The 22,205-nt window shown below is 34.9% G+C and overlaps 2 protein-coding genes across 3 annotated transcripts in view; one reads left to right on the top strand and one right to left on the bottom strand.

Moving 5' to 3' along the window:
• The window catches only part of LOC100929481 (aldehyde oxidase 2-like), a 111,705-nt gene that overhangs the window by 19,765 nt on the left and 69,735 nt on the right, over window positions 1–22,205 (top strand). For both annotated transcript variants that reach the window (XM_031957217.1, NM_001308994.1), the window contains exons 5-14: window positions 2,733–2,859; window positions 4,682–4,743; window positions 7,031–7,114; window positions 9,939–10,019; window positions 11,465–11,609; window positions 12,306–12,398; window positions 17,618–17,769; window positions 18,747–18,840; window positions 19,616–19,725; window positions 21,502–21,686. In XM_031957217.1, coding sequence (XP_031813077.1) covers window positions 2,733–2,859; window positions 4,682–4,743; window positions 7,031–7,114; window positions 9,939–10,019; window positions 11,465–11,609; window positions 12,306–12,398; window positions 17,618–17,769; window positions 18,747–18,840; window positions 19,616–19,725; window positions 21,502–21,686 — 1,133 coding nt within the window. The remainder of the gene's footprint in view (window positions 1–2,732; window positions 2,860–4,681; window positions 4,744–7,030; window positions 7,115–9,938; window positions 10,020–11,464; window positions 11,610–12,305; window positions 12,399–17,617; window positions 17,770–18,746; window positions 18,841–19,615; window positions 19,726–21,501; window positions 21,687–22,205) is intronic.
• Window positions 1–22,205, bottom strand: part of CPB2 (carboxypeptidase B2) — a 168,172-nt gene that overhangs the window by 112,720 nt on the left and 33,247 nt on the right. The window lies entirely within an intron of this gene.

The raw sequence follows: 22,205 nt of genomic DNA, 5'->3' as shown, positions 1-22,205 counted from the left end.
TTGTAATATGAACTCAATGTGAAATCCCTCTGGGGGGGGGGGGACCAATTTGTGTTCCAGAAGATTATAATCTTTATGAAAATTCTAAAAATAAAATGAAATAAAATTATTAAATACATGTAAGGGGGAAAAAACAACTTTTGTTCTAAAAGATTATAATCTTTATGAAAATTCTAAAAATAAAATGAAGTAAAATTATTAAATACTACAGATTATGCCATTTCTACTTATCCCTAGTATAGAAATAGTAAACTTGGTTTAATACTTTTCCAAATCCTAGAATAAAAATCCATATTTAATTTCACATATCTTTGTACTTTAAGGGTAGATTTTGTTCCTGACTTCAACAAAGCATTAGGGACTTTGAAGAGAAGTCATTTTCCCAGTATTTGGCTCACTTCATAAAAAGATATGTATAGAAATGAGACAGTTTTTTTAAAAAATTTATTTAAAACAAAGACAAAATAGGAAAAGAAAACATTGCCAATTACACAGCAGAACATAAGAAAGGATTCAAAATATAAAGCAATAAATTTCCATTTCAAGAAAGTCTATATAATGAATACAACACAATGTGTTCAGAGCTGTCCTTTTTTTTCTGTGTTTTCTTGTAGATTTTCTGTTGTTCTCTGCTATGCACTTTTTACTTTATTCTTCCTTCCCCTTTCTTCCTCACTCCTCCCCCAAGAAGGCTACAGTTAAATATGTGTATACATATACATACTTTAAAATACATATATATATACACATATATAATACACACATGTATAAACATATAAAGATATATAGATATCTATAACACATATAGAGATATAACTATATATACATATGTACATGCATATATGTAGAAATATATCTAGACATAGATATCCATAATCATGCACACATGTAGAAATATACATAGATATCTATAATCATAAATGTATAGAAATATACATAGATATATCAATATCTATAATCATGCACACATGTAGAGTTATACATAGATACATAAATATCTATAATAATGTACATATGCAGAAATATACATATTTATAGGTATCTATAATCATGTATATATGTAGAAATATACATATATACACAAATATACATAGATATCTATAATCATATACATATGTGGAAATATACATAGATATACATAGACACATAGCTCTATAATCATGCACATGTATAGAAATATACATAGATACATTGAGATCTATAATCATGCACACATGTAGAAATATACATAGATATCTATAATGCACATATGTGGAAATATATATATATATATATATATACATAGATATTTATAATCACGCACATATGTGGATATATGCACATTTACATATATCGATATCTATAATCATGCACACATGTAGAAATATTTATAAATATACAAATATGCGTAGATATCTATAATCATATACATATATGTAAATATACATAGATATACAATATACATAGATGTCTGTATATAGATATACATAGACACAGATATCTATAATCATGTACCTATATAGAAATATACATAGATATATAGATATCTATAATCATGCACAAATGTAGAAATATACATAGATACATAGCTATCTATAATCATGCACATATGTAGAACTATATATAGATATACATAGATACCTAAATATTTGTAATCATACACATATATAGAAATATACATAGACACATAAATATCTATAATCATGCACATAGATAGAAATATACATAGATATCTATAATCATGCACACATATAGAAATATACATAAATATATGTAGATATCTATAATCATTCACATATACAGAAATATACATTCATATGTATCAATGTAAGACTATATACTATTTGTCTTCTGTTTCTTTGAAGGTGGATAACATCATTCTTCATAAGCTCAAGTGTTTCCAGAGACAATTTATTTTTAAATAGTCTGTCGACATATTAGATATATATTTATCCTTTAACACTATCTTGTGAGAGTGTTAGTGGCAATTCCAAAAGCTTAATCCACACATCGACTGAAGGGCTTTTGGTTTGGGGCTTTTTCTCAATAAAAATCTGTGACAAGATCTGCATAACATTAAGGAGAAAGCTCTAGATTTGAAATCAGAGAGTCTTGGTTCAAATTCAGAATTGGTCTAGACAAACTAGACCAAATTCTAGTTGATCAACTTTCTAGGAGAAGGGAATAAGTATTTAAGTGGCACCTACTTTATTCCAGGCACTGTATTCTTTATAACTATTATCTCATTTGATCTTCACAACCCCCCTGTAAGGAAGATGTGGTTATTAATTCCTTTCTATAACTGAAAAAACTGAGCACACAGGGTTGAGTGATTTGCCTAGAGTCACACAGCTAGTAAGTGTCTAAGGTTGAACTTGAACTCAGCTTTTCGGACTCCAGGCTCATATGAAGCACACTACTTAGCCACTTCAACTTATTACCTGTGTGAACTTTAGAAAGTCATTCCTTTGGGTATTGGCTGCTTCATCTATGAAATGAGGGAATGGGACTAGTTCGGGCGTTCTTAACCTACAGGGAATCTATGAGTTTGAATGGGGATGAGAAAAAAATTACTTCTTTATTTTCATTAAATTTCATTTCCTTCAGTTATGAATGTAGGTATTGACTATTAATGGGGGATGAGGGATCATCACAAGATGGTCATAAAGGGTCCTGGGGCTGAGGAAGCCCTGGACTAGATGATTTCTAAGCACTCTTCTAGCTCTCCATCTCATCATCCTGTGTCCACCCAGGAGAGAATTGCCAAAGGTCACGGCACTCAATGCGGATTCTGCACTCCTGGGATGGTGATGTCCTTGTATGCTCTCCTGAGGAACTACCCAGAGCCCTCTCCCCAGCAGCTGACAGAAGCCCTGGGAGGTAGGTTTAGATAAAGGAAGAATAGGAAGAGGGGGAGGAAAGGTGAAAAGTCTATTGCATTTAATCCCATGAGATACTAGATATTAAATTTGGGAATCATATGTGAAGAGATAACAATTAAATTTACAGTATGAAATGAGGTCATTATGAATGAAAACATAGAGGAACGTGAAAAGAGCTTAAAACAGCTTTGTGAGACACTCAGACTAAGGGAATAGAAGGAGCAAGAAAAGGCCAAAAAAAAAAAAAAAAAAAAAAAAGAATAAGAAGGTGTAATCAAACAAATAGAAGGAGAACCAAGACATAATAATGTCATGGAAGCTAAGGAAGGAGCAACAAGGTGGGGAGTCATCAACAACATCAAATGCTGTTGAAAGATAAAGAGAATGATGAGTAAGAACTGGTCAAAAATGAAAGACTATCAAGGAGGAAGTGATTAAGAAGGGTGAGTACTGACAAAACACCACTGAATTTTGGGATTTGAGGGAATATGGATTTATATAGTGCCTACTTATGTGCCAGGCCTTATGCTAAGTTCTTTATAAATATTAACTCATTTGAGTTACCAGCAGAGTGAAAGAAATAGAAAGTTAGATTACAGAGCCCCATATACTTTTATTTAATCATTTTATGGGTTGATATTATCTTTTGTCTGACTTTGTCAGATTTAAAAAAAAAATTTTTTTACCTAAGTGTCTCTAATACATTTTTTAAAATGTGGCAAGATGGCAGGTGCTTATATTGTATAACAATCAACTGTTCACAGTTGATTTAGCTATTCTCAGTAATACAATGATTCAAGACAATTCCAAAGGATTTATGAAAAATGCTCTCCACCCCCAGAGAAAGAATTGATGGAGTCTGAATGCAGACTATTTTTTAATTTCTTTCTTTTTCTATTCAAGGATTTTTTTTCTTTCAAGAGAGGATTGTTTTCTTTCACACCATGACTAATATGGAAATATGTTCCACATGTATAATGCCTTTTCAAGGAAGGGGAAAGAGAGGAAGAGAGGGAGAGAATTCAGAACTCAAAAAAAAATTTTAAATAAATGTTAAAAATTGTTTTTACATGTAATTGGGAAAAATAAAATGTTAAAAAATTTAAAGGCAGCAGGTGCTTCTGCTACCCATATTTGAGGTGTCTTACACAGTAGCCATATTTATTTTAATTTGAAAACTTTCCTGCATTAATCCAAGTTGGGATAATAAGCTAAAAAAACATAAATTGACTCTTTCAGAGTCAAGACCCAAGACTGGACTAAGAATGTGTAAAAATGTAATGTCTTAGAAAAGCCCAGAACCCTAATTTATGTATATATGTATCATTGTTGTTTTTCCAATTGATAAATTAAGCTCCCTGAGGGCAAGAACTGATTGTGGCATAGTGAATTGAGAGCTAAACTAAGTACAAATCTTTCCTTTGACACTTACCAGCTGATTGACTGTGGGCAATCATTAAATCCCTCTCAGATCCAGTTTTCTCTTTTTTTTACTTTTTGTGAGCCAGTTGGAGATAAGTGATTTGCCCAGGTCATGATTTAGTAAGCAGTCATAGTTAATTCATTGATTTGAATAGATCATATCAGGTTAGACTACATGACCTCTAAGATCCTTTCCAATAGTGAATCAGTGATCCTAAGAAGAGAGAAAATATTTTTTGTTCTGATTAGAGAAGAAAATCTCTAATTAGATAATAAAAATAAGCAAAACCTTATTTTCTGACTTTAAAAATCCTAGTAAAAATTCAGATCAGCTCTAACTTTCTAAATAAACCCCTGTAATAAAACACATTTATAAATTGTATTCCCTCTATCTTCAGGTAACCTATGTCGCTGCACTGGATATCGCTCAATATTAGAAAGCAGCAAAACTTTCTGTGCGGTAAGTGGGAGATTGATGAGCAGAAGGATAGTCTGAAGATTATGCACAAAAAGCTCAGAAAAGATAGCCCATGTGGAAATGATTGAAAATCTTAAGGTTGTGTAGATGCTAAAGTAGCCATATCAGTTTGTTACGCTAATTCATTAGACTTTATTGGTTTGCTGAGGGCAGATAGCACATTTTATCAGAGGGAAATTTTGGAGCCATCAAAAAGGCTAAAGGAAAATGAACTGATATTATAACCAATTTTTTTTGGGGTGGGGGGAGGCGGTGCTTTGTTAGTACTTGCTTAATGGGGCAGGGTTAGGGAAGCCAAAAATGAATCCAAGTCAGGCTGCCCAGACTATACTGAATAGTACATTCTATAAGTAAAAGATCACAGCTAGGATCAGATTCCCAGGAGCACAGAATGTCAGAACTGAAAAGAATCTGGAAGATAATTTCATGCAGTTCCCTCATTGTCCGAGATTTAAATCCATAAGAAAATGTGATTTACTCAATGTTTTATAGCAAATTAAGAGCAGAAGGAAGAGGAGAATCTGTGATCCCATAAAATGGGGCATGGAAGGTAGACAGATTCTGAATACCAAGTTAATTAAGAAGGAGCAGGCAAGATGTTGTCTAGGTAGATTGCTCACCATTGCTATCCAAGGATTTGGGCCCAACTGGAGGGAACCAGAAGTGAATGGAACCTAGATAGGATGTGTGACGGGAGACCCAGAATAGGTTGGTAAGAACAAATAGAAACCTATCTGAGTACAGAGAAAACAACAAGTGTCAAAGGAAACAGATGGGAAATGGAATTCTAAAAAGAAGACCAGGAACGGATTTCAAGATCCAGTAGAACTAAGAAAATCCACACAACAGTACACTGACATGTTATTCTAGGATGAGAGCCCAATGTCCTCTGTTCTGGTATTTAGTTCTTTTGTTAATGCAAGGGGACAAATGTGGCAACAAGTGGGTGCCGCTCCTTAGAGACAGGGCAGGGCTGTCTCTACAGGTGCCTGGGGCTGGTGGCTGGCACACAAACAGCAGCCTGTGGTCCTTGGAAACTCCAAACAGCTCTGTCAAGTTTTCTTAGGGCAAGCCAATGTCAGTAAATAGGGCAATAAGATTTATAGCTTATGAGACTCATTAAACAGTGGGTTGAACCATAGTGGAAATAGAGTGCTTGCCGAAGAATAGAAATAAAGAAAATTTATAATTGTCTTCTTAATGGTGAAAAACCTGGGCAAGAGTATGATAGATAATCTTTCTAGGGATGGGGATGATGGCAACATAGATGCTGTCAGAAGTATGACTATAGATACTTACCACTCAAATCTAGGCAATTCAAAACATCTTAAGGACCTACTATGCGCAAGGGACTAGGAACAGTTCCCTCCATTTATGGAATTTATGTTCTACTGCTTACCATGAAGCTAATAAACCCCAAAGATATTTCAATAACAGAAAACAATTCTCCTACAGAGGGAAGTGATTTTACAAAGAAAATTCTTTCTGAGTCAATCCAAATCTGCTTTCTTTCTATAAGAATAATTTATACTAACTCTGAACATCACACTGTCTCTTACAAAAGACTAACGTTACAAAATAAATTAAGTCCTCTTTGTCCTGCTTTTGAGGGAAATCACATCCTGAAAAGAATTCAGAATGAAGTGGCAGTAAACTTTGGAGCAGAGTGGTCACTTATGGGCAGAGACAGGATGGGCAGAGGAGAACATTTAGCCAAAGTTGTAGGACAGAAAAAGGAAGATGAGAATGACCATCATATGAAAATTCATTAACTATCAATGTTTAACCTGTCCCCAATCACTCATTTATAACAAGTTTTCCTCAAATGTTTATAAATATCTCTAAAATTTCCTTGTAGGAAGGAAGGAAGGAAGGAAAGAAGGAAGGAAGGAAGGAAAGAAGGAAGGAAAGAGGAAGAAAAAAGAAAGGAAGAAAGTGAGCAAGAGAAGAAAGAGAGAGAAAGAAGAAAGCAAGGAAGGGAAGGAGAAAGAAAGGAAAAAATGAAAAAGAAGGAAGAGAGAAAGAGAGGAGTGAGAGAATGAGAAAGAAAAAGAAAAAAAAGATAAATGCTATGAAATATAAAAAACTAGTTTTCTAAATTTTTCCATACAAGGCCCTCATGGTTGTCATTTTGATTATGGGTTCTCCTACAGAAAAAGTAGCTAAGCAAATTTATTCCTGTATTATAAATTGCTCAATTTTCTTAAAGATGAATTCCTATTTAAATGCATAAATGATTTTATCTTAGGATTTCACTCTTTTTTAGGAGTCAAACTGCTGTCAAATGAAGGGAACAGGGAAATGTTGTTTGGATCAAGAAGAAAATCTAACTTTATCACCTAAGAAAAATGATGTGAGTTGTTTCCTTTCCTCCGTTTGTTTATTTTGTTATTGTTCAGTAGTGTCAGATTCTTTGTGACCCCATTGGGGGTTTTCTTGGCAAAGATACTGGAGTAGGTTGCCGTTTCCTTCTCTAGCTCATTTCACAGATGAGGAAACTGTGGTAGAGTTCAATGACTTGTCCAGGATCACACAGCTTTACACATATGGGAGCAAATTTGAATTTAGGAAGACCTGTCTTCCTAGCCCCAATCCTTGAGCTCTGTGCACTTTGGTACCAACTAGTTGCCCCATATGTTTATAGTTATTGCTTTAAAGTTGATGACAGAGGAGGAGGTGGATCCAGAACTAAAATACAGCTGTTAATTTTGATTTTTCCATTGTTACAATTTCATATTCTGATCCTCAGCCCTTTTACATTTAGGAAGTTTTATGCAATGTGGAAATAATGAGGTCGGGATAGCTATACCTAGTTCAAAAAAACAGGCGACGAATTCACAATGGCCATTCTCTTTGGCAAAAGGTAGATTTATTTTGGGGAAGAGGTACAATATTGAAGGGATACAATCGACACCAAGAATGGTAAGTATCTAATAGAGTTGGGAGAGCCTTAGAGTTATTTAGTTATTTATATTTATATTTATATATTTATATAGAGTTATTTAGTTAATCAGAGTAAAGAGAAAGGTGCCATTAAAGGGAAGGCACTATGAGGATGAGAAAGAATACTTCATAGTAGTCCTGAATAGAAATCAGCAAAGATCTTCATCATAACCAGATCTTTCATAGGAAAAATATAGAGAGTTGGTAAAGAGTTCCTTCCTAGATAGTTTGGAAATTATAATAGAATTATCTGATAATAACTTCCTCCTGACAGGTTAAGAGAGTAAAGCCACATCAGAAGCAAAAATTTCTTTAGAAAAGGAAAGTGAAAGTCATCCCAACTGTGTGTATATAATAATTAACATTTATAAAGCATTTGACAGAACAATTCTATGAAGTAAGTAGCTTAAATATTAACAACACCATTTTCTAGATGAAGAAAACTCAACTGGAGAGTAATAAAATGCTAGTTTTGGAGTCAGAAAAAATGGATTCAGTTCCTGCCTGATGCTATCTGAATAATTCTGAATAAGTCACTTACATTCTGTATTGAAAAAATGCTGTGGTTTAGAAAATGTAATTAATAAGAGTTACCAAAGAAATATATATAAAAGTGCACAGAGTGCCAGACCTGGAATCAGGAAGACTCATTTTTCTGAGTTCAAATTTAATTTCAGATACTTCTTAGCTGTATGACCCCAGGCAAGTCACTTAACCCTATTTATCTCAGTTTCCTCCTCTGTCAAATGAGCTGGAAAAGGAAATGGCAAAGCACTCCAGTATTTTTGGCAAGAAAAACCCCAAATGGGAGCACAAAGAGTGGAACACAAATGGAAAAAAAGACTCAACAACAACAATAATGAAGTAGAAAATCCTTCCAGGGAAAGGAGGCTTGGCTGCCTTATTGTATGAGATCTTTGAAAGAATACTGGGTTTGGGCAGGTTGGAATTTATGTATAACCAAATTGATGGATTTAGGGAGGGATTGAGAAATCAGTTGGTAACAGGATTTCAATCCTCAGTGCTTAGCCCAATTCTTAGAACATGAAAGTAATGGGGTACAAGGGTTGAACCCCAAAAATATATTGGGATTTCTGGCAGATGTCACAAGATGTCTCAAAAGAATTTGTAGGCTTAACCCATCTCCAAATCAAGAGGCAAAGATTATTATACTGTTGGCAGTGGGCTAAGTTCTAAAAAAGAGTTTAGACTTGCCATTACTAAGAGGAAAAAAGCAGGCTACGTTCCCTACCAGAATTCTCATTTAATAAGGGAGAAGATTCCATAAGGCAGGCAAAGTTTCTAATGAACTTATCTTTTATAAGGGGGAAGATGTCATAAGACCTGCAAAGTTTCCAGAGAACTTGCTGTCATAAAACAAACTTTCAATTAACAAGGGGGAGCAGAAGATTTATATACTAAAGAAATAATCTCAAAGGTTGACATCTATAGTCTAGCCTCCATATTGGACACAGTAATTGTGAGGTCAAGATAATTCTGTCAATATAAGTAATGGGGTTCTTGGTCCTTGGTAGCTGGATAGGTCACAAGACAGAGAATTAACTAGAGAGAGCCTGAATTACTGTCCAAGCTATGCCATGAGGCAAACAGGGAGGAACATTGTCAGGATTATTTCCTTAAGTAAATAATTTTTATTTAATTGGGCCTTTTCTTATCCTTAAGTAGGCTTTTAGTGCAATGGACCCTCTTTAAATTCCTTGTGAATTTCTTGCATTGACAAAATTATCTTGACCTCACAATTACTTATACAATCAGAAGGTCAAGGTAGGATGTCAATTCCAAAGTTATTTTTCTCCCATAAAAGAACCTATTGGTACCCCACTTCTTAGCTAACTTCTTTTAGGGTTAGCTTACTTACTAAGCATCACAATGGCTAACTCTTTTTTGGGAACTTAGCCCACCTATCAATAGCATAATAATAAAATCTTTGTTTCTTGATTAGGAGATGGTCTAAGCCAATAAATTCTTTTGGTATACTTTGTGACACCAGTCTAAAACCCCAATATATTTTGGGGATTCATACACTCTTCAACATTTGGTGGCTCATATGAGGAGAATCTTGGAGCCCTGATATATTTGAACCTTCTCTTCCAGAGGGCCAGAAAATTGGAGATTTCTTTTAATGTTCATTTTGCATGTTTATGGTAAGAACTGTATCCTTTTCTCCCATACACCTGGATTTAAATGCCTCAATTTTACCTTCTTTTTAAAAGATCTGTACTCAACTATACACAAAAGAAGAGTTCCAGGCTTTGGATCCAACACAGGAACTGATTTTCCCCCCAGAACTCTTGGTGAGACATATTGCATTTCTCTCTTATTTACCTATCACCATGGCAAATTTAGTTGAATGAAACCACCCTCATTTTTCTTCATAAATTTATAAATAGCTATTCTTTGTAGCTTACCAAGCACAGGCTGTTGTTCCATTTGGTGTCTCTTCAGAAGCCTTAGAATACAGGATCTAAACCTTCTTCAGCTGCCTAGCAAAGCCTATGGAACCCTTCTGCAAAGTTTTCAAGTGCATAAAATACAAATAAAATCAACTACTTTGAAATAGTTATATATTTACATATATAGAGAGAGACAGAGAGACAGAGACAGAGACAAAGAAACAGAAAAAAAGAATACTTTAACATATTTAACATGTATGTCCATCTGGGGGAGGGGGTTGAGGAAAGAGGGGAAAAGTTGGGACAGAAGGTTTTGCAAGGGTCAATGTTGAAAAATTACCCATGCATGTGTTTTGTAAATTTAAAAAAAAAGATGTAATAAAAAAATAAATAAAAAGAAATTTAAAGCTCAAAGGATAAGATTCTGATGATAGAGAACAGCCATCAGGAGAGCTGCAGGACTGGAAAAGTCCTGAAATTGCTCTCTATAGAGGAACACTGACCATATAGACTAATTGGAGAAGCACTATCCCCTGTATGTTGGTTTTTTTTAATAGATTTTTATTTTTCCAAATACAGGCAAAAATAGTTTTAGATGTTCACCTTTGTAAAACTTTATGTTCCAAATTCTTCTCCCTCCTTCCTCCTCAACTTTTCCAAAAAACAGTAAGCAATCTAATATAAGTTAAATATGTGTAGTTTTACCTTCATATTCATCATGTTGAACAAGAAAAATCAGATCAAAAGATGAAAAAAAGGGGGGAAAAACAAGCAAACAAACAATAAAGTGAAAATACTATGCTTTGATCCATATTCAGTCTCCATAGTTCTCTCTTTGGATACAGATGGTTCTTTCCATCACAAGTCTATTGGAATTGCCTTGAATCACCTCATTGTTGAAAAAGAGTCAAACCCACAAGATCATTACATGATCTTGTTGTTGCTGCTGTGTACAATGTTCTCTTGGTTTTAATCATTTCCCTTGGCATCAGTTCGTGTAAGTCTTTCCAGGCTTTTCTGAAATCATTCTGTTGATCATTTCTTATAGAACAATAAAATTCTATTACATTCATATACCATAAATTATTCAGCCATTCCCCAACTGATGGGCATACACTCAGTTTCCAGTTCCTTGCCACTTCAAAAAGGGCTGCCACAAACATTTTTTGCGCTGTTCCCTTTCCCTCCTTTGTGATCTCTTTGGGATATAGACCCAGTAGAGACATTGTTCTGGATTAATGAATGTGTACAGTTAGACAGCATTTTGGGCATAGTTTCAAATTGCTTTCCAGAATGGTTGGATCAATTTATAACTCTACCAACAATTGCATGTTGTTTTCACACAGAGAATGGCAGAAGATCTCAATAAAGAAACTCTGACTTTCTGTGGTGAGAGGGTTACTTGGATTTCCCCTATAACCCTAAATGAACTCTTGGAGCTGAAAGTAAAGTATCCTAAATCTCCTCTTGTCATGGGGAATACTTCAGTAGGTAAGTATTCAGAGTCCAGTGATAAGAATAATAACAACAACAATAGCAACAGAGCTTTAATTTTTAAAATTTACATAGCACTTTCAATACATCAACCTGATGAGGTGAGTAATAGAGGTATTAGTATACCTATTTTGTAGCTGAGCTTACTAAATTATTTGCTCATGGTCATGCAGCTATTAAGTATTAAAAGCAGCTTTACAGTTATCCCTTTCTCATCATAGTAGCTAGGGATGCAGTGCCCCTGAAATCTGGAAAATCTGCATAAAAATTTTTGACCCTCCTATTGTACTAGAGAAGAACTCTGAATTATTATGATATTAAAAGATATTATTCAAAATCGTACATATATTTTATGCATTTCTGAGTTTCTAAAATCTTTCTGTAGCATTTGCTGGCCTTTATATGTTGTCTATAGCTTCTGTAAAACTCTCCAAAATTTCCCATTTAATTTCTTATGCTGACTCATGATACATTGAAACCACGAAAGAAAAGTTATGATGTGGAAGAGTCCTAATTCCAAAGGTAGTCAAGATCCCTGATACTTTGCCTAGTCTGTGATAATGAAACTGTTAACAAGAAAAAGATGAAAAAGAACTAAAATCTCATTTTGTCTCCCAGTACATCATTTTATGCCCAAATCTTAACAAAAAAATTTTTCCAGTTAACCTCTGTGAAATGTGTTCCTCCCTTTAGGACCAGCTATGAAATTCCAAGGACATGTTCACCCAGTTCTTCTCTCACCAGCCAGAATTTCTGAATTAAGTATGGTGACTAAAACAAATGATGGTGAGTTTCTAGTTTGCCTGGTAGAATATCACTCAAGATTATGACCACACTGTGATAACTTCTGGAAATAAATATTGCTGAGTTGAACACTTGATGTTTTCTTCTTTGCCTAAAGGTCCAGGACATATTCTTAATACACTAAATTTTCTGCTTCTTCACTGCATTGTAGTATAATCAACTTGTGGTCTTGATATCTCATTTTTTAATCTTCATAATTATACTCATCTCATCATAAGCCTTTATGGGCATGTTGTGGCAGCTCTAACCCCACCCAAAAAATTTATAATAAAAATATTTACTGAGAATTTGAGGGAAGGTACATATGTCATCATTCTAGAAGTCTTACAGGAAACTGGACCTTAAACTTCAAGAAGGAGAAATAATTATATAATAAACTCAACAGGAATAAAGTTTTTTAAAAAATCCCAGGTGGCTTTGGTGAATTAAAGAACATTTGAATGTCTTCTCTAGTGCACTCTGCTGTTGCTCCCTTTACAGATTTAATCATATTTGTAATATCAGTCTTCCCATTGTTGATTTTTTACCTTCTCTTTTACAGGCAATAGTTGTCTGTCAGTCAGTCATCTTTTCTTTTAAAAAAAAATTACCATAACAATCTCCCTTCCCCACTCAGTCATTTTCTTTCAAGACTTAGTTCAAGTGCCATTATTTTTATGAAGACTCCTTCTCCTCCAGCTCTTCTGCAGACTCATCAAACATATTCCATCCTTGACTGTGGCTGTTCTCCAAGGCTCTGTCTTGGGGCCCCTTCTCATCTCTGTCTGAACAATTTCTCTTGGCAACTTCATCAACCCCAGTGAATTCAATCATCATCTCTATGCAGATGACTCACAGATTTACATATCCAACATCAACAATCACCTATTGGACATTTACAACTGAATTCATGATAAACACCTCAAATTGACCATGTGAAAAATTCATTACCTTTCCCCCTAAATCCATTATATCTAGTTTCTCTATTCCAATCAACAGTACTACCCTCCTTCCATTTCACTACCTTGGAATGATCGTGGACCATTCACTTCTCCCCTGCTCCCAGTTGTCAGTTATCAAGATTTGTAGATTCTCTCTCTATCCTCTACATTTGTCTACATCTCTCTATTTGCATAGCCATCAATTCAGTCCAGGCCTTTTCAGTCTTTTCACTTTCTTTTAATCGTTCTTAATTTTTCAGTTAGCTTCTATTTGGTCCATTCTAATTTTCTCATGGAGTCCTTTGTTTCTATTTGGTTCATTCTAATTTTCAGGGAATTTTACTTGAGCATGTTTTGTAACTTGAATAAGGTTGTGCCAAGCTATTAATCTTCTTTCCAATTCTTATTTTCATAACTTTTATTTCTTTTCAATTTATTTCTCTTCTTGTCTCACTTCATTTATAAAAATATATCTTTAATTTTTTTAATTCTTATTTTACTTCTTCTAGGAATTCTAGGTGAACTTGTGCCCAAGTTATCTATTTCTTTAAGGTTTTGTAAATGTTTTAGAATCACTCTCTTGAATGTGTATCTTGCATGTACCTATCACCATGTTAGCTATATATATATATATATATATATATATATATATATATATATATATATATTCTTTTTTTGTTTGCTCATTCTTCTAACCTAATTCCTGACTTTGGGCCTTATGTTATACACTGTGAACTTCTGGAAGGAATGTCTGGGTTGAGCTTGCACCCTCACTGCTGCTTGCTTAGAATATTAAATTTTGTGTTATTCCATAATAACTACTATTTACATAACACTTTAAGATATTATAATTTACCTCATTTTATCCTCATAACAATCCTATGAAGTAAATGCAACTATTATCCCTATTTTACAGAAGATAAAGAACTTAAGTGATTTTTCCAGGGTCACACAGCTAGTATTTGAGTCAGGATTTGAAATTGGGGCTTCCTGAATCTAGGTCCAATACTTCATTCACTGTGACACCTAGCACATAAGGATCTCAGACACAGCTGAGGCAAGGGCCTGACCATTTCCAGGGCTCCCAGAATAGTCTAATTCAGGGCCAAGTTTGATCACTGCCCTCCTGGTCTGAACTCTACAAGTTCTTGGTCTGGGTTTGAGTCTGAGAAATGCATCTGTTGGCTTGTCCCAGATAAAAGTACCAAAATCTACTGCTGGACTCAGAAACAACCAATGAAGTGGAAACCTCTGCAGCTTCTGAGTGACAGAAATGTAAGCTTCCCTTTGGTATGGGATTCTGGCCCTGGCTATTCCTCTACAGGCATTAAATTGGTTTGGAGGCTGGAAATGAAATCCTACTCTGTTCCTAGGGTTATACTTAGTCATCTAGCTTCTACTTGCTTCTGAATTTGCTTCCTGCTCAGTACACAGCCTAGGATCCACAACATTCCTCCCCCTGGAATGCCATCTCTAGGTGAAAATCTCCCACTCAGTCACCTAGAATCTGTGACTCAGAACAGGGTAATGAGTAACAGAGCTTCCATTTGGAAACTATTCTTATACTCTAGACAAGGTCACGCCTTTCTGGGCTGGATCTAGAACAGCTTTTTGTTCTCATGCACAGCGAATCCCTGCACTAGAATGTACCATGCTGTTATTCTTAGCTAGACCCCCATCTTCACAGACCTCTCTGTCTCTTTCTCTTTGACGAGCTGAGCTGTAAATATGACTCACTGTGATTTTTTTCCCTCAGATTTCCTGATCATAACTTGATCTTGTACATTTTTAGGTATATCTGAAGGTCTTGTAAGGAGAGTGTTTGACTGTACTTCTTTCTACTGTTCCGTCATCTTGGCTCTGCCCCTGTGTTAGCTTTTGTTACAGACATTCCTGACACCCATAAGTATTAAAGTCTCTTTCCTAAAGACAAAAGTGACTAATAGAAAGGACCCTACTTAAATCCAATGTTTGCTGCTGAGGTAGGGCAAAATTTTCCCAATATTCCACCCCCTGCCCAGATACTGAGATCATTCCTGGCTTGAAGCTTTAATAATTCCGTGGTCACTCATGAGTTTCATCCTAAGGCCCAACTTTAAGTGCCAATGGATGCTGCTGTGAGCTGAGGAAAAAAATACCCCCTGACATTCTATTATTTGTAAAATTAGGAACATGGCAAAGAACCAAGAATGAGCAAAGACTATTGATCCTTCATGACCCACCCATCAGTGGGTCACTGATTTAGACATCATGAGAAAGAGCAAATTAAGTGAAAGCTTGCAGTTCCTGACCTTAAGAAACCAATAATGTAATGAAAAAGAATAATAGTCACTCTAATGCTGAATATTGGTCTGTCTAGGATTTTAATGATAATAATAAATTTCTTAAATTGTATCCACATAGGTCCAACTTAAACTACATTGAAAGGCCCCCAACCAGAACTGTAAACCATAAGGGCCTATATTATTGTGAGCTATTATTCTTATACTTTTATGGAAGTCATCTTTATGGAACTATTTTTGGTATAAAGTCCCCAAAATTAAAGTATGGATGACCTCTAATGGTTTCCATGGTACAATTAAGAGAAAGAATACTTTCTGTCACACTAACAAGAACCATACCTCATTTTCAGTAAAACCCAATCAAAAGGGTGTTAGTAATTATGAAAAAGTGAAATGTGAATGTACACAAAAAGAATTTTACCAAAGGGAAGTAGAGACAACTAAGTGGCACAATTCAGAAACCAGAATGGATTACTTCATTTGAATAACTGAATTTGATCACCCATGTTTATCAGATTAACCAAAAGACTACCAAACAATAATTTCATTTACATGAACCTAAAAGTTCACATAAAGTAATAAAATATTTTTTATATTTTATATTTTCCTATTTACATGTTAAAACAATTTTCAAATTTTTTTAGTTTTGAGTTCCAAATTCTATCTCTGAATAAAAAATATGATAACAACAAATGATAACAACAAAAAAATATGATGACAACAAAAAATATGATAAACATAAAAATATGAATTAAAAATGATGAAGTATTTAAGGAAAACTTTATTTAAGCTCTTTTTAATTTCTGAATGGATAGGCTCATGACAATTTATTGTTAGCTATTATCAAATGGACCTTTACTACTAATAAGCAATCCTTTTTTTTCCCCCATTGGTTCTCTATTGTATTTTTCACATCAAAAATTCCAATTTTTTTATTCTCTCTTTAAATATCCAATACCAAAGTAAGTTCCACAGAATGTAGTTACAATGGGGGGGGGGGGGGGGGGGAGAATCTGCAAGTGGACCTCAGCAACTATCTAGTCCATAAAAGGCAGATAGAGTTGGGAAGTGGAGAGTGGTAAGATAAGGAGGGAGAAAGCCAGAAGCATGTATAGGGGCAACATGGTTTAGAAATGGATGGATGGGAAGTGATGCAATTGTCTAGTTCCATGCAAGATAAGTAAAAAACTATGGGAATCCAGTGTCCCAAGGACAGAGTCCAAATTAAGGTGGGTTAGGATTATTCAAAGAATAAAAAGAAATAAGGAAAGACTTACATGAAGTGAGGGAGTAAAGTGACAAATCTATATTCTGACTACAACAATATAAATAGGGACGAAAATAACAGCAACAAAACCCAGATAAATATACAGAAAGAAGTTCAGGAGTTGTATTTCTGTAATATAAGATGATTGATACCACTTTTTTAAAGCAATGTGAGCTTTTTGTTTTGTTTTTAAAACAAACTTTTTAAAAAATGACAATCCTTTAGAGACATTACAATCATTTAAATCGTTTTTCCTTTAAAAAGTTTTTCTTGATTATATATCTGAATACTTGAACTTGTTAATGGAAGTTAAAATAGAACTTATTATATTAAAAATGCATACAGGTTCCAAAATCAGGAAACAAAACTAAACCTATTTGGGTGTATATTGAAAACCATGCCTCTTGAAATATTTTGCCTCTAAAACAAGTTACCACAAAGTTCCCCCTTGTGTGATCTTTATTTATCACCCATTAAACACTATCTGATTTCAAGCCCTATATTTATAGTGTGACAGCTGTGCATGACCCAGCCTGGGAAAGCAGAAAGAGAACTGGGCTGAGAGTCAGGAGAACTGAGTTCTAATCTCAGTGATGCAACTAATTTGCTGTGTGATTCCAGGCAAGTTGCAACCTCTCTGGGTCTGTTTCCTTATTTGAAATAGAGGGTTTGAGTGAAATGATCTCCAACATTTAATTTTTTTTTAATCAATGCTTATATCTTTGCTTTTAGGACTGACAATAGGTGCTGGGTGCAGCCTGGATCAGGTGATGCAAATCCTGGCAGACGAAGTCTCCAAGCTTCCAGAGGAAAAAACACGAACATATCGGAGCATCGTGAAGCACTTGAAAAGTTTGGCTGGACAGCAGATAAGGAACATGGCTGTAGGTTCCACACAAAAAGAAGGTTGAAAATTGTGAAATGCATTTCCTACTTCTTGCCTTTTTTTTTTTCAGGCAGTCAGGGTTAAGTGACTTGCCCACAAGTGACACAGCTAATAAGTGTCAACTGCCTGAGGCCATATTTGAATTTAGATCCAACTGATTCCAGGGCTGCACCACCTAACTTCCTTGACTTACTGAATTTTTAAAAAATACATAATAATCCCATACATTACTTTTAAAACTATCCTTCTTATCTATGCTTCCTTCTGAACTTTCTTCTGTTCTGCACATTTTAAAACAGTGACCATCTTTCCCCTCCCCCCATCACTAGTGTTAACTTTCCCTGCCTCCCCCAAGAAGAAAAAAAATCCTTGTAACAAAAAAACATAGTCAAACAAAACAAAGAGACTGGTCATTCTTTGCTAGGCAATATGAAATAATGTCATAGATCTTTGTATGTACAAAGCTAATTAGACAAGCATCTATGCTGCTAAGGTCTCCAATCTTTATGTACTAAGGCCAGTGATGGTACAGAGATTATGCTATAGTGTTACTCCTTAAAGGGTCCCTCTAAATTCAAACCAAGCAGTAGGAGGGGTATTCACACTGTCACTTGCTTCCCTCCTATGGTAAGTAATCAAAGAGCTCAGTTGATCTAAGAATCATAGCCTTTAAGAAACAGAAAGTACTTTAATCCAGACCATTGTACAGATGAGAAAATGGGAAGGAGTGGAAACTGAGGCCTGAATGTCAAAAAACAGTCTTAAGATTCTTAGAGCCAGTTCCTTTTTAACTACATTGGACTCTTGCTGAACCTTTGGTAAACAAAAGAGAAGAACAAACCTTTAAGCTACAACTTCAATTCAATAAATAATTTTAAAGCCCCTGTGCTCATGCCAATGTTGGTGTAGGTGTATATATAAAAATATGATCTAGTAAAGTGACTGAGACTGAGAAAACAATTTCCCTTATACTAGTCCCTAGGTGGACACATCATAAACCGACATGGCTATTCAGATCTGAATCCAATTCTGGCTGTGGGAAATGCTACCCTCAATCTGATCTCCAAAGGTAAGATATAATACAATTGAGTAAAGCAATAGTCCCAGTTTTAAAAAGAGAAGAGGAGGAGGAGGAGAAAAAGGAGGAAGAGGAAAAGAAAAAGGAGGCAGAGGAGGAGGAGGAGGAAGAAGTGGAGGAAGAGAAAGAGGAGGAGGAAAAAGTCTAGTTCTAATTGTTTCCTCCATACAAAACTGGAGTAACATGCAATAGAAAGCTTTATATCCTTTGTGGGAGTGAATGAATAGATTTCTTCAGCACACTCAGAATAAATTTAGTGGGCACTGCCTAGTAAGATAAGCAAGGATGGTTAGCAAAGAGTGCAGTGAAAGAGAAATAAGAGACTATGCATTCCTCCTATATCTTATTCTTTTCATATAAGCCAGGGATGAAATAGATAAATAGACAGATCGATAGATAAATAGATAGATAGACAGACAGACAGACAGACAGATAGATAATGACTGAACAATATAAAGCTTACAATCTAGTTGGATAAATCACATATATATGTATCTTTCCTTAACCTTTAGATCACATACAATTTTGATTCATCTAAGATTATGACATCATAAACAGGAAACTGTAATATAAAATAATATAGCATAGTATATACTAATATAAGAAATTTAAATTAAGTGCTCTATGAAGTTCATGGGAAATAATTATCACTGATTGATAGTGTCAAGGAACCTTTTAAATTACTGTTCCTTTTTACAGTTGACATGTGCATGTTCTTTAATTGTCGCTATTCTTGAAAAAAAAATAATGTTGCTTTCCTCACCAGAAGGAAGACGTCAGATTCCTTTAAATGAACAATTTCTTGCTGGCCTGGAAGATGCAGACCTGAAACCTGAGGAAATTTTGGAATCTGTGCACATACCTCACTCTGATAAAGTAAGAAATAGGGAATCATTTTTTTGAGTTTTCTTAACAAACTTTGATCTTATCTTTTTGGGGAAAACCGAATTAGGCAGAAGGAAGAACAACTTTGGAATAAAATCACAGTCATGTGTCATCTCATATCAGGCATTACCCCAGTACAAAATGGCCATAGTCACGAGTGCAAACAATGGGGGCTTGATTTGAGATCAGTAGGTATGAAAAAATCTATCCATATTCTCCTGCCTCATTCCTCTTGTGATCAAAAAATGAACTTTTTTTTTTTTGCTGAGGCAATTGGAGTTAAGTGACTTGCCCAGGGTCACACAGCCAGGAAGTGTTAAGTGTCTGAGACCAGATTTGAACTCAGGTCCTCCTGACTTCAGGGCTGGTGCTCTATCCACTGTTCCACCTAGCTGCCCCCAAAATATGAACTTTTGAGACGGTGATTAAAAGGATAGCATCTTGTTATACAATAAGGTTCCTAGTGGAAATTGGTCCATATGGAGAACAAATATATTGTTTAGCCTTATCAACAGCATGTTCTGACTGATCAAAGTAAACAATTCAGATATATATGTGTGTGTGTGTGTGTGTGTGTGTATGTATATATATATATATATATATATATACATGAATTCACTATGTTGTCTAAGATCTTAAGCCAGGATCATACAATCATAGATGTATCAGTAGAAGAATTTGAATCCAGGACCTCTTGGCTCCTAATCCAATTCTCTGTCAATCATGTCTGTCTATAATATATATTTGAGAATATTAATACAATTGAAGCTGTTTCCTAGCATTTGTTTTAATAGCATTCTGTGCTGAGGAATAATATGACCATTGACATTGTAATATACAGTACACTGTCCAGGTATCTTTGTGATGGACTGGTCACCACATTGAGTAAATAAGAGAAGGCAATAGAATCTCTCTAAAGTCAGGTGGATCTGAGTTCAAATCTCATCTTAGATACTAGATACTAGTGATTTAATCCCTCTCAACTTGTTTCTTCTTCTGTAAAATGAAAATAATAGTAGTATCTACATCAATCAATCAATAAACATCTATTAAGTACCTAATATGTGTCATCTATATCTGAGAGATCTTGTGAAGATCAAACAAATGTTTTTTTTTTTGTTGTTTTTTGTTTTTTATTTAATAGCCTTTTATTTACAGGTTATATGTATGGGTAACTTTACAGCATTAACAATTGCCAAACCTCTTGTTCCAATTTTTCACCTCTTATCCCCCACCCCCTCCCCGAGATGGCAAGATGACCAGTAGATGTTAAATATATTAAAATGTAAATTAGATACATAATAAGTATACATGACCAAACTGTTATTTTGCTGTACAAAAAGAATCAGACTCTGAAATATTGTACAATTAGCTTGTGAAGGAAATCAAAAATGCAGGTGGGCATAAATATAGGGATTGGGAATTCAATGTAATGGTTTTTAGTCATTACCCAGAGTTCTTTCTCTGGGCATAGCTGGTTCAGTTCATTACTGCTCCATTGGAAATGATTTGGTTGATCTCATTGCTGAGGATGGCCAGGGCCATCAGAACTGGTCATTATATAGTATTGTTGTTGAAGTATATAATGAAGATCAAACAAATGTAATATAAGTAAAGTATTGTGTTAACATTAGAGCTCTACATAAATGATAGTTGTTATTATTGTTCACTTGGTTGGGGCTGAGCAATTCTTAGGACTAAAAAGCACTAAACTGCACTTCTTCGCTTTGACATATCTAAAAATCCTAACTTGTTTTGTTTCCACAGTGGGAATTTGTGGCAGCATTCAGGCAGGCCCAGTGCCAGCAAAATGCTTTCCCTGATGTTACCTGTGGAATGAGAGTCCTTTTTAAAGAATGCACAGACACCATTGAAGGGCTTAGCATTTTCTACGGAGGCATAGGATCCACCACCGTCAGTGCACAGAAATCCTGCCAGCAGCTCCTAGGAAGGTACCATGTGTCCTTACTGTGAAACAGGCCAGCTTCAGCAATAACAAATGATGTAAAAACAATCACAGGTGGATACACATAGAGCTAGAAGAGACTTTAGAATCCATTTAATCAACCAACCCCCCCCCCTTTTTTTTTTTACAGATTAAACCTAAAAAGATAAATGACTTGCCTAAAGTGACATAGGTAGTAAGTGATAGGTCCGAGATTTGAACCCAATTCCTTTGACACTAGGGCCACACCCACTCTTTCCACTGTGCCATGTTCCTTCCATCAGTAAATTGTCATTTTGTGACTATAATAGGAGGATGAACTTAACTTTCTATTTGGAGCTCTTATATTTATTACATTTTAACAACTTATTAAATACAAAGTATCCATTAAAATTCTCTACCAATATATAGTCAATGTTTTGACTCAATTGGACAGTTTTATTTAGTCTCAACTATGTATGTATCAGGAGGGGAAACTAGGTGGGGTAGTGAATAGAGCACCAAGCCTGGAGGAAGGAAGTTCAAA

This window comes from Sarcophilus harrisii, chromosome 3 (genome assembly GCF_902635505.1).
Source record: "Sarcophilus harrisii chromosome 3, mSarHar1.11, whole genome shotgun sequence".
Taxonomy (NCBI): Eukaryota; Metazoa; Chordata; class Mammalia; order Dasyuromorphia; family Dasyuridae; genus Sarcophilus; species Sarcophilus harrisii.
The sequence above is the reverse complement of the archived record's forward strand: the minus strand, read 5'-3'. Positions and strand labels throughout refer to the sequence as shown.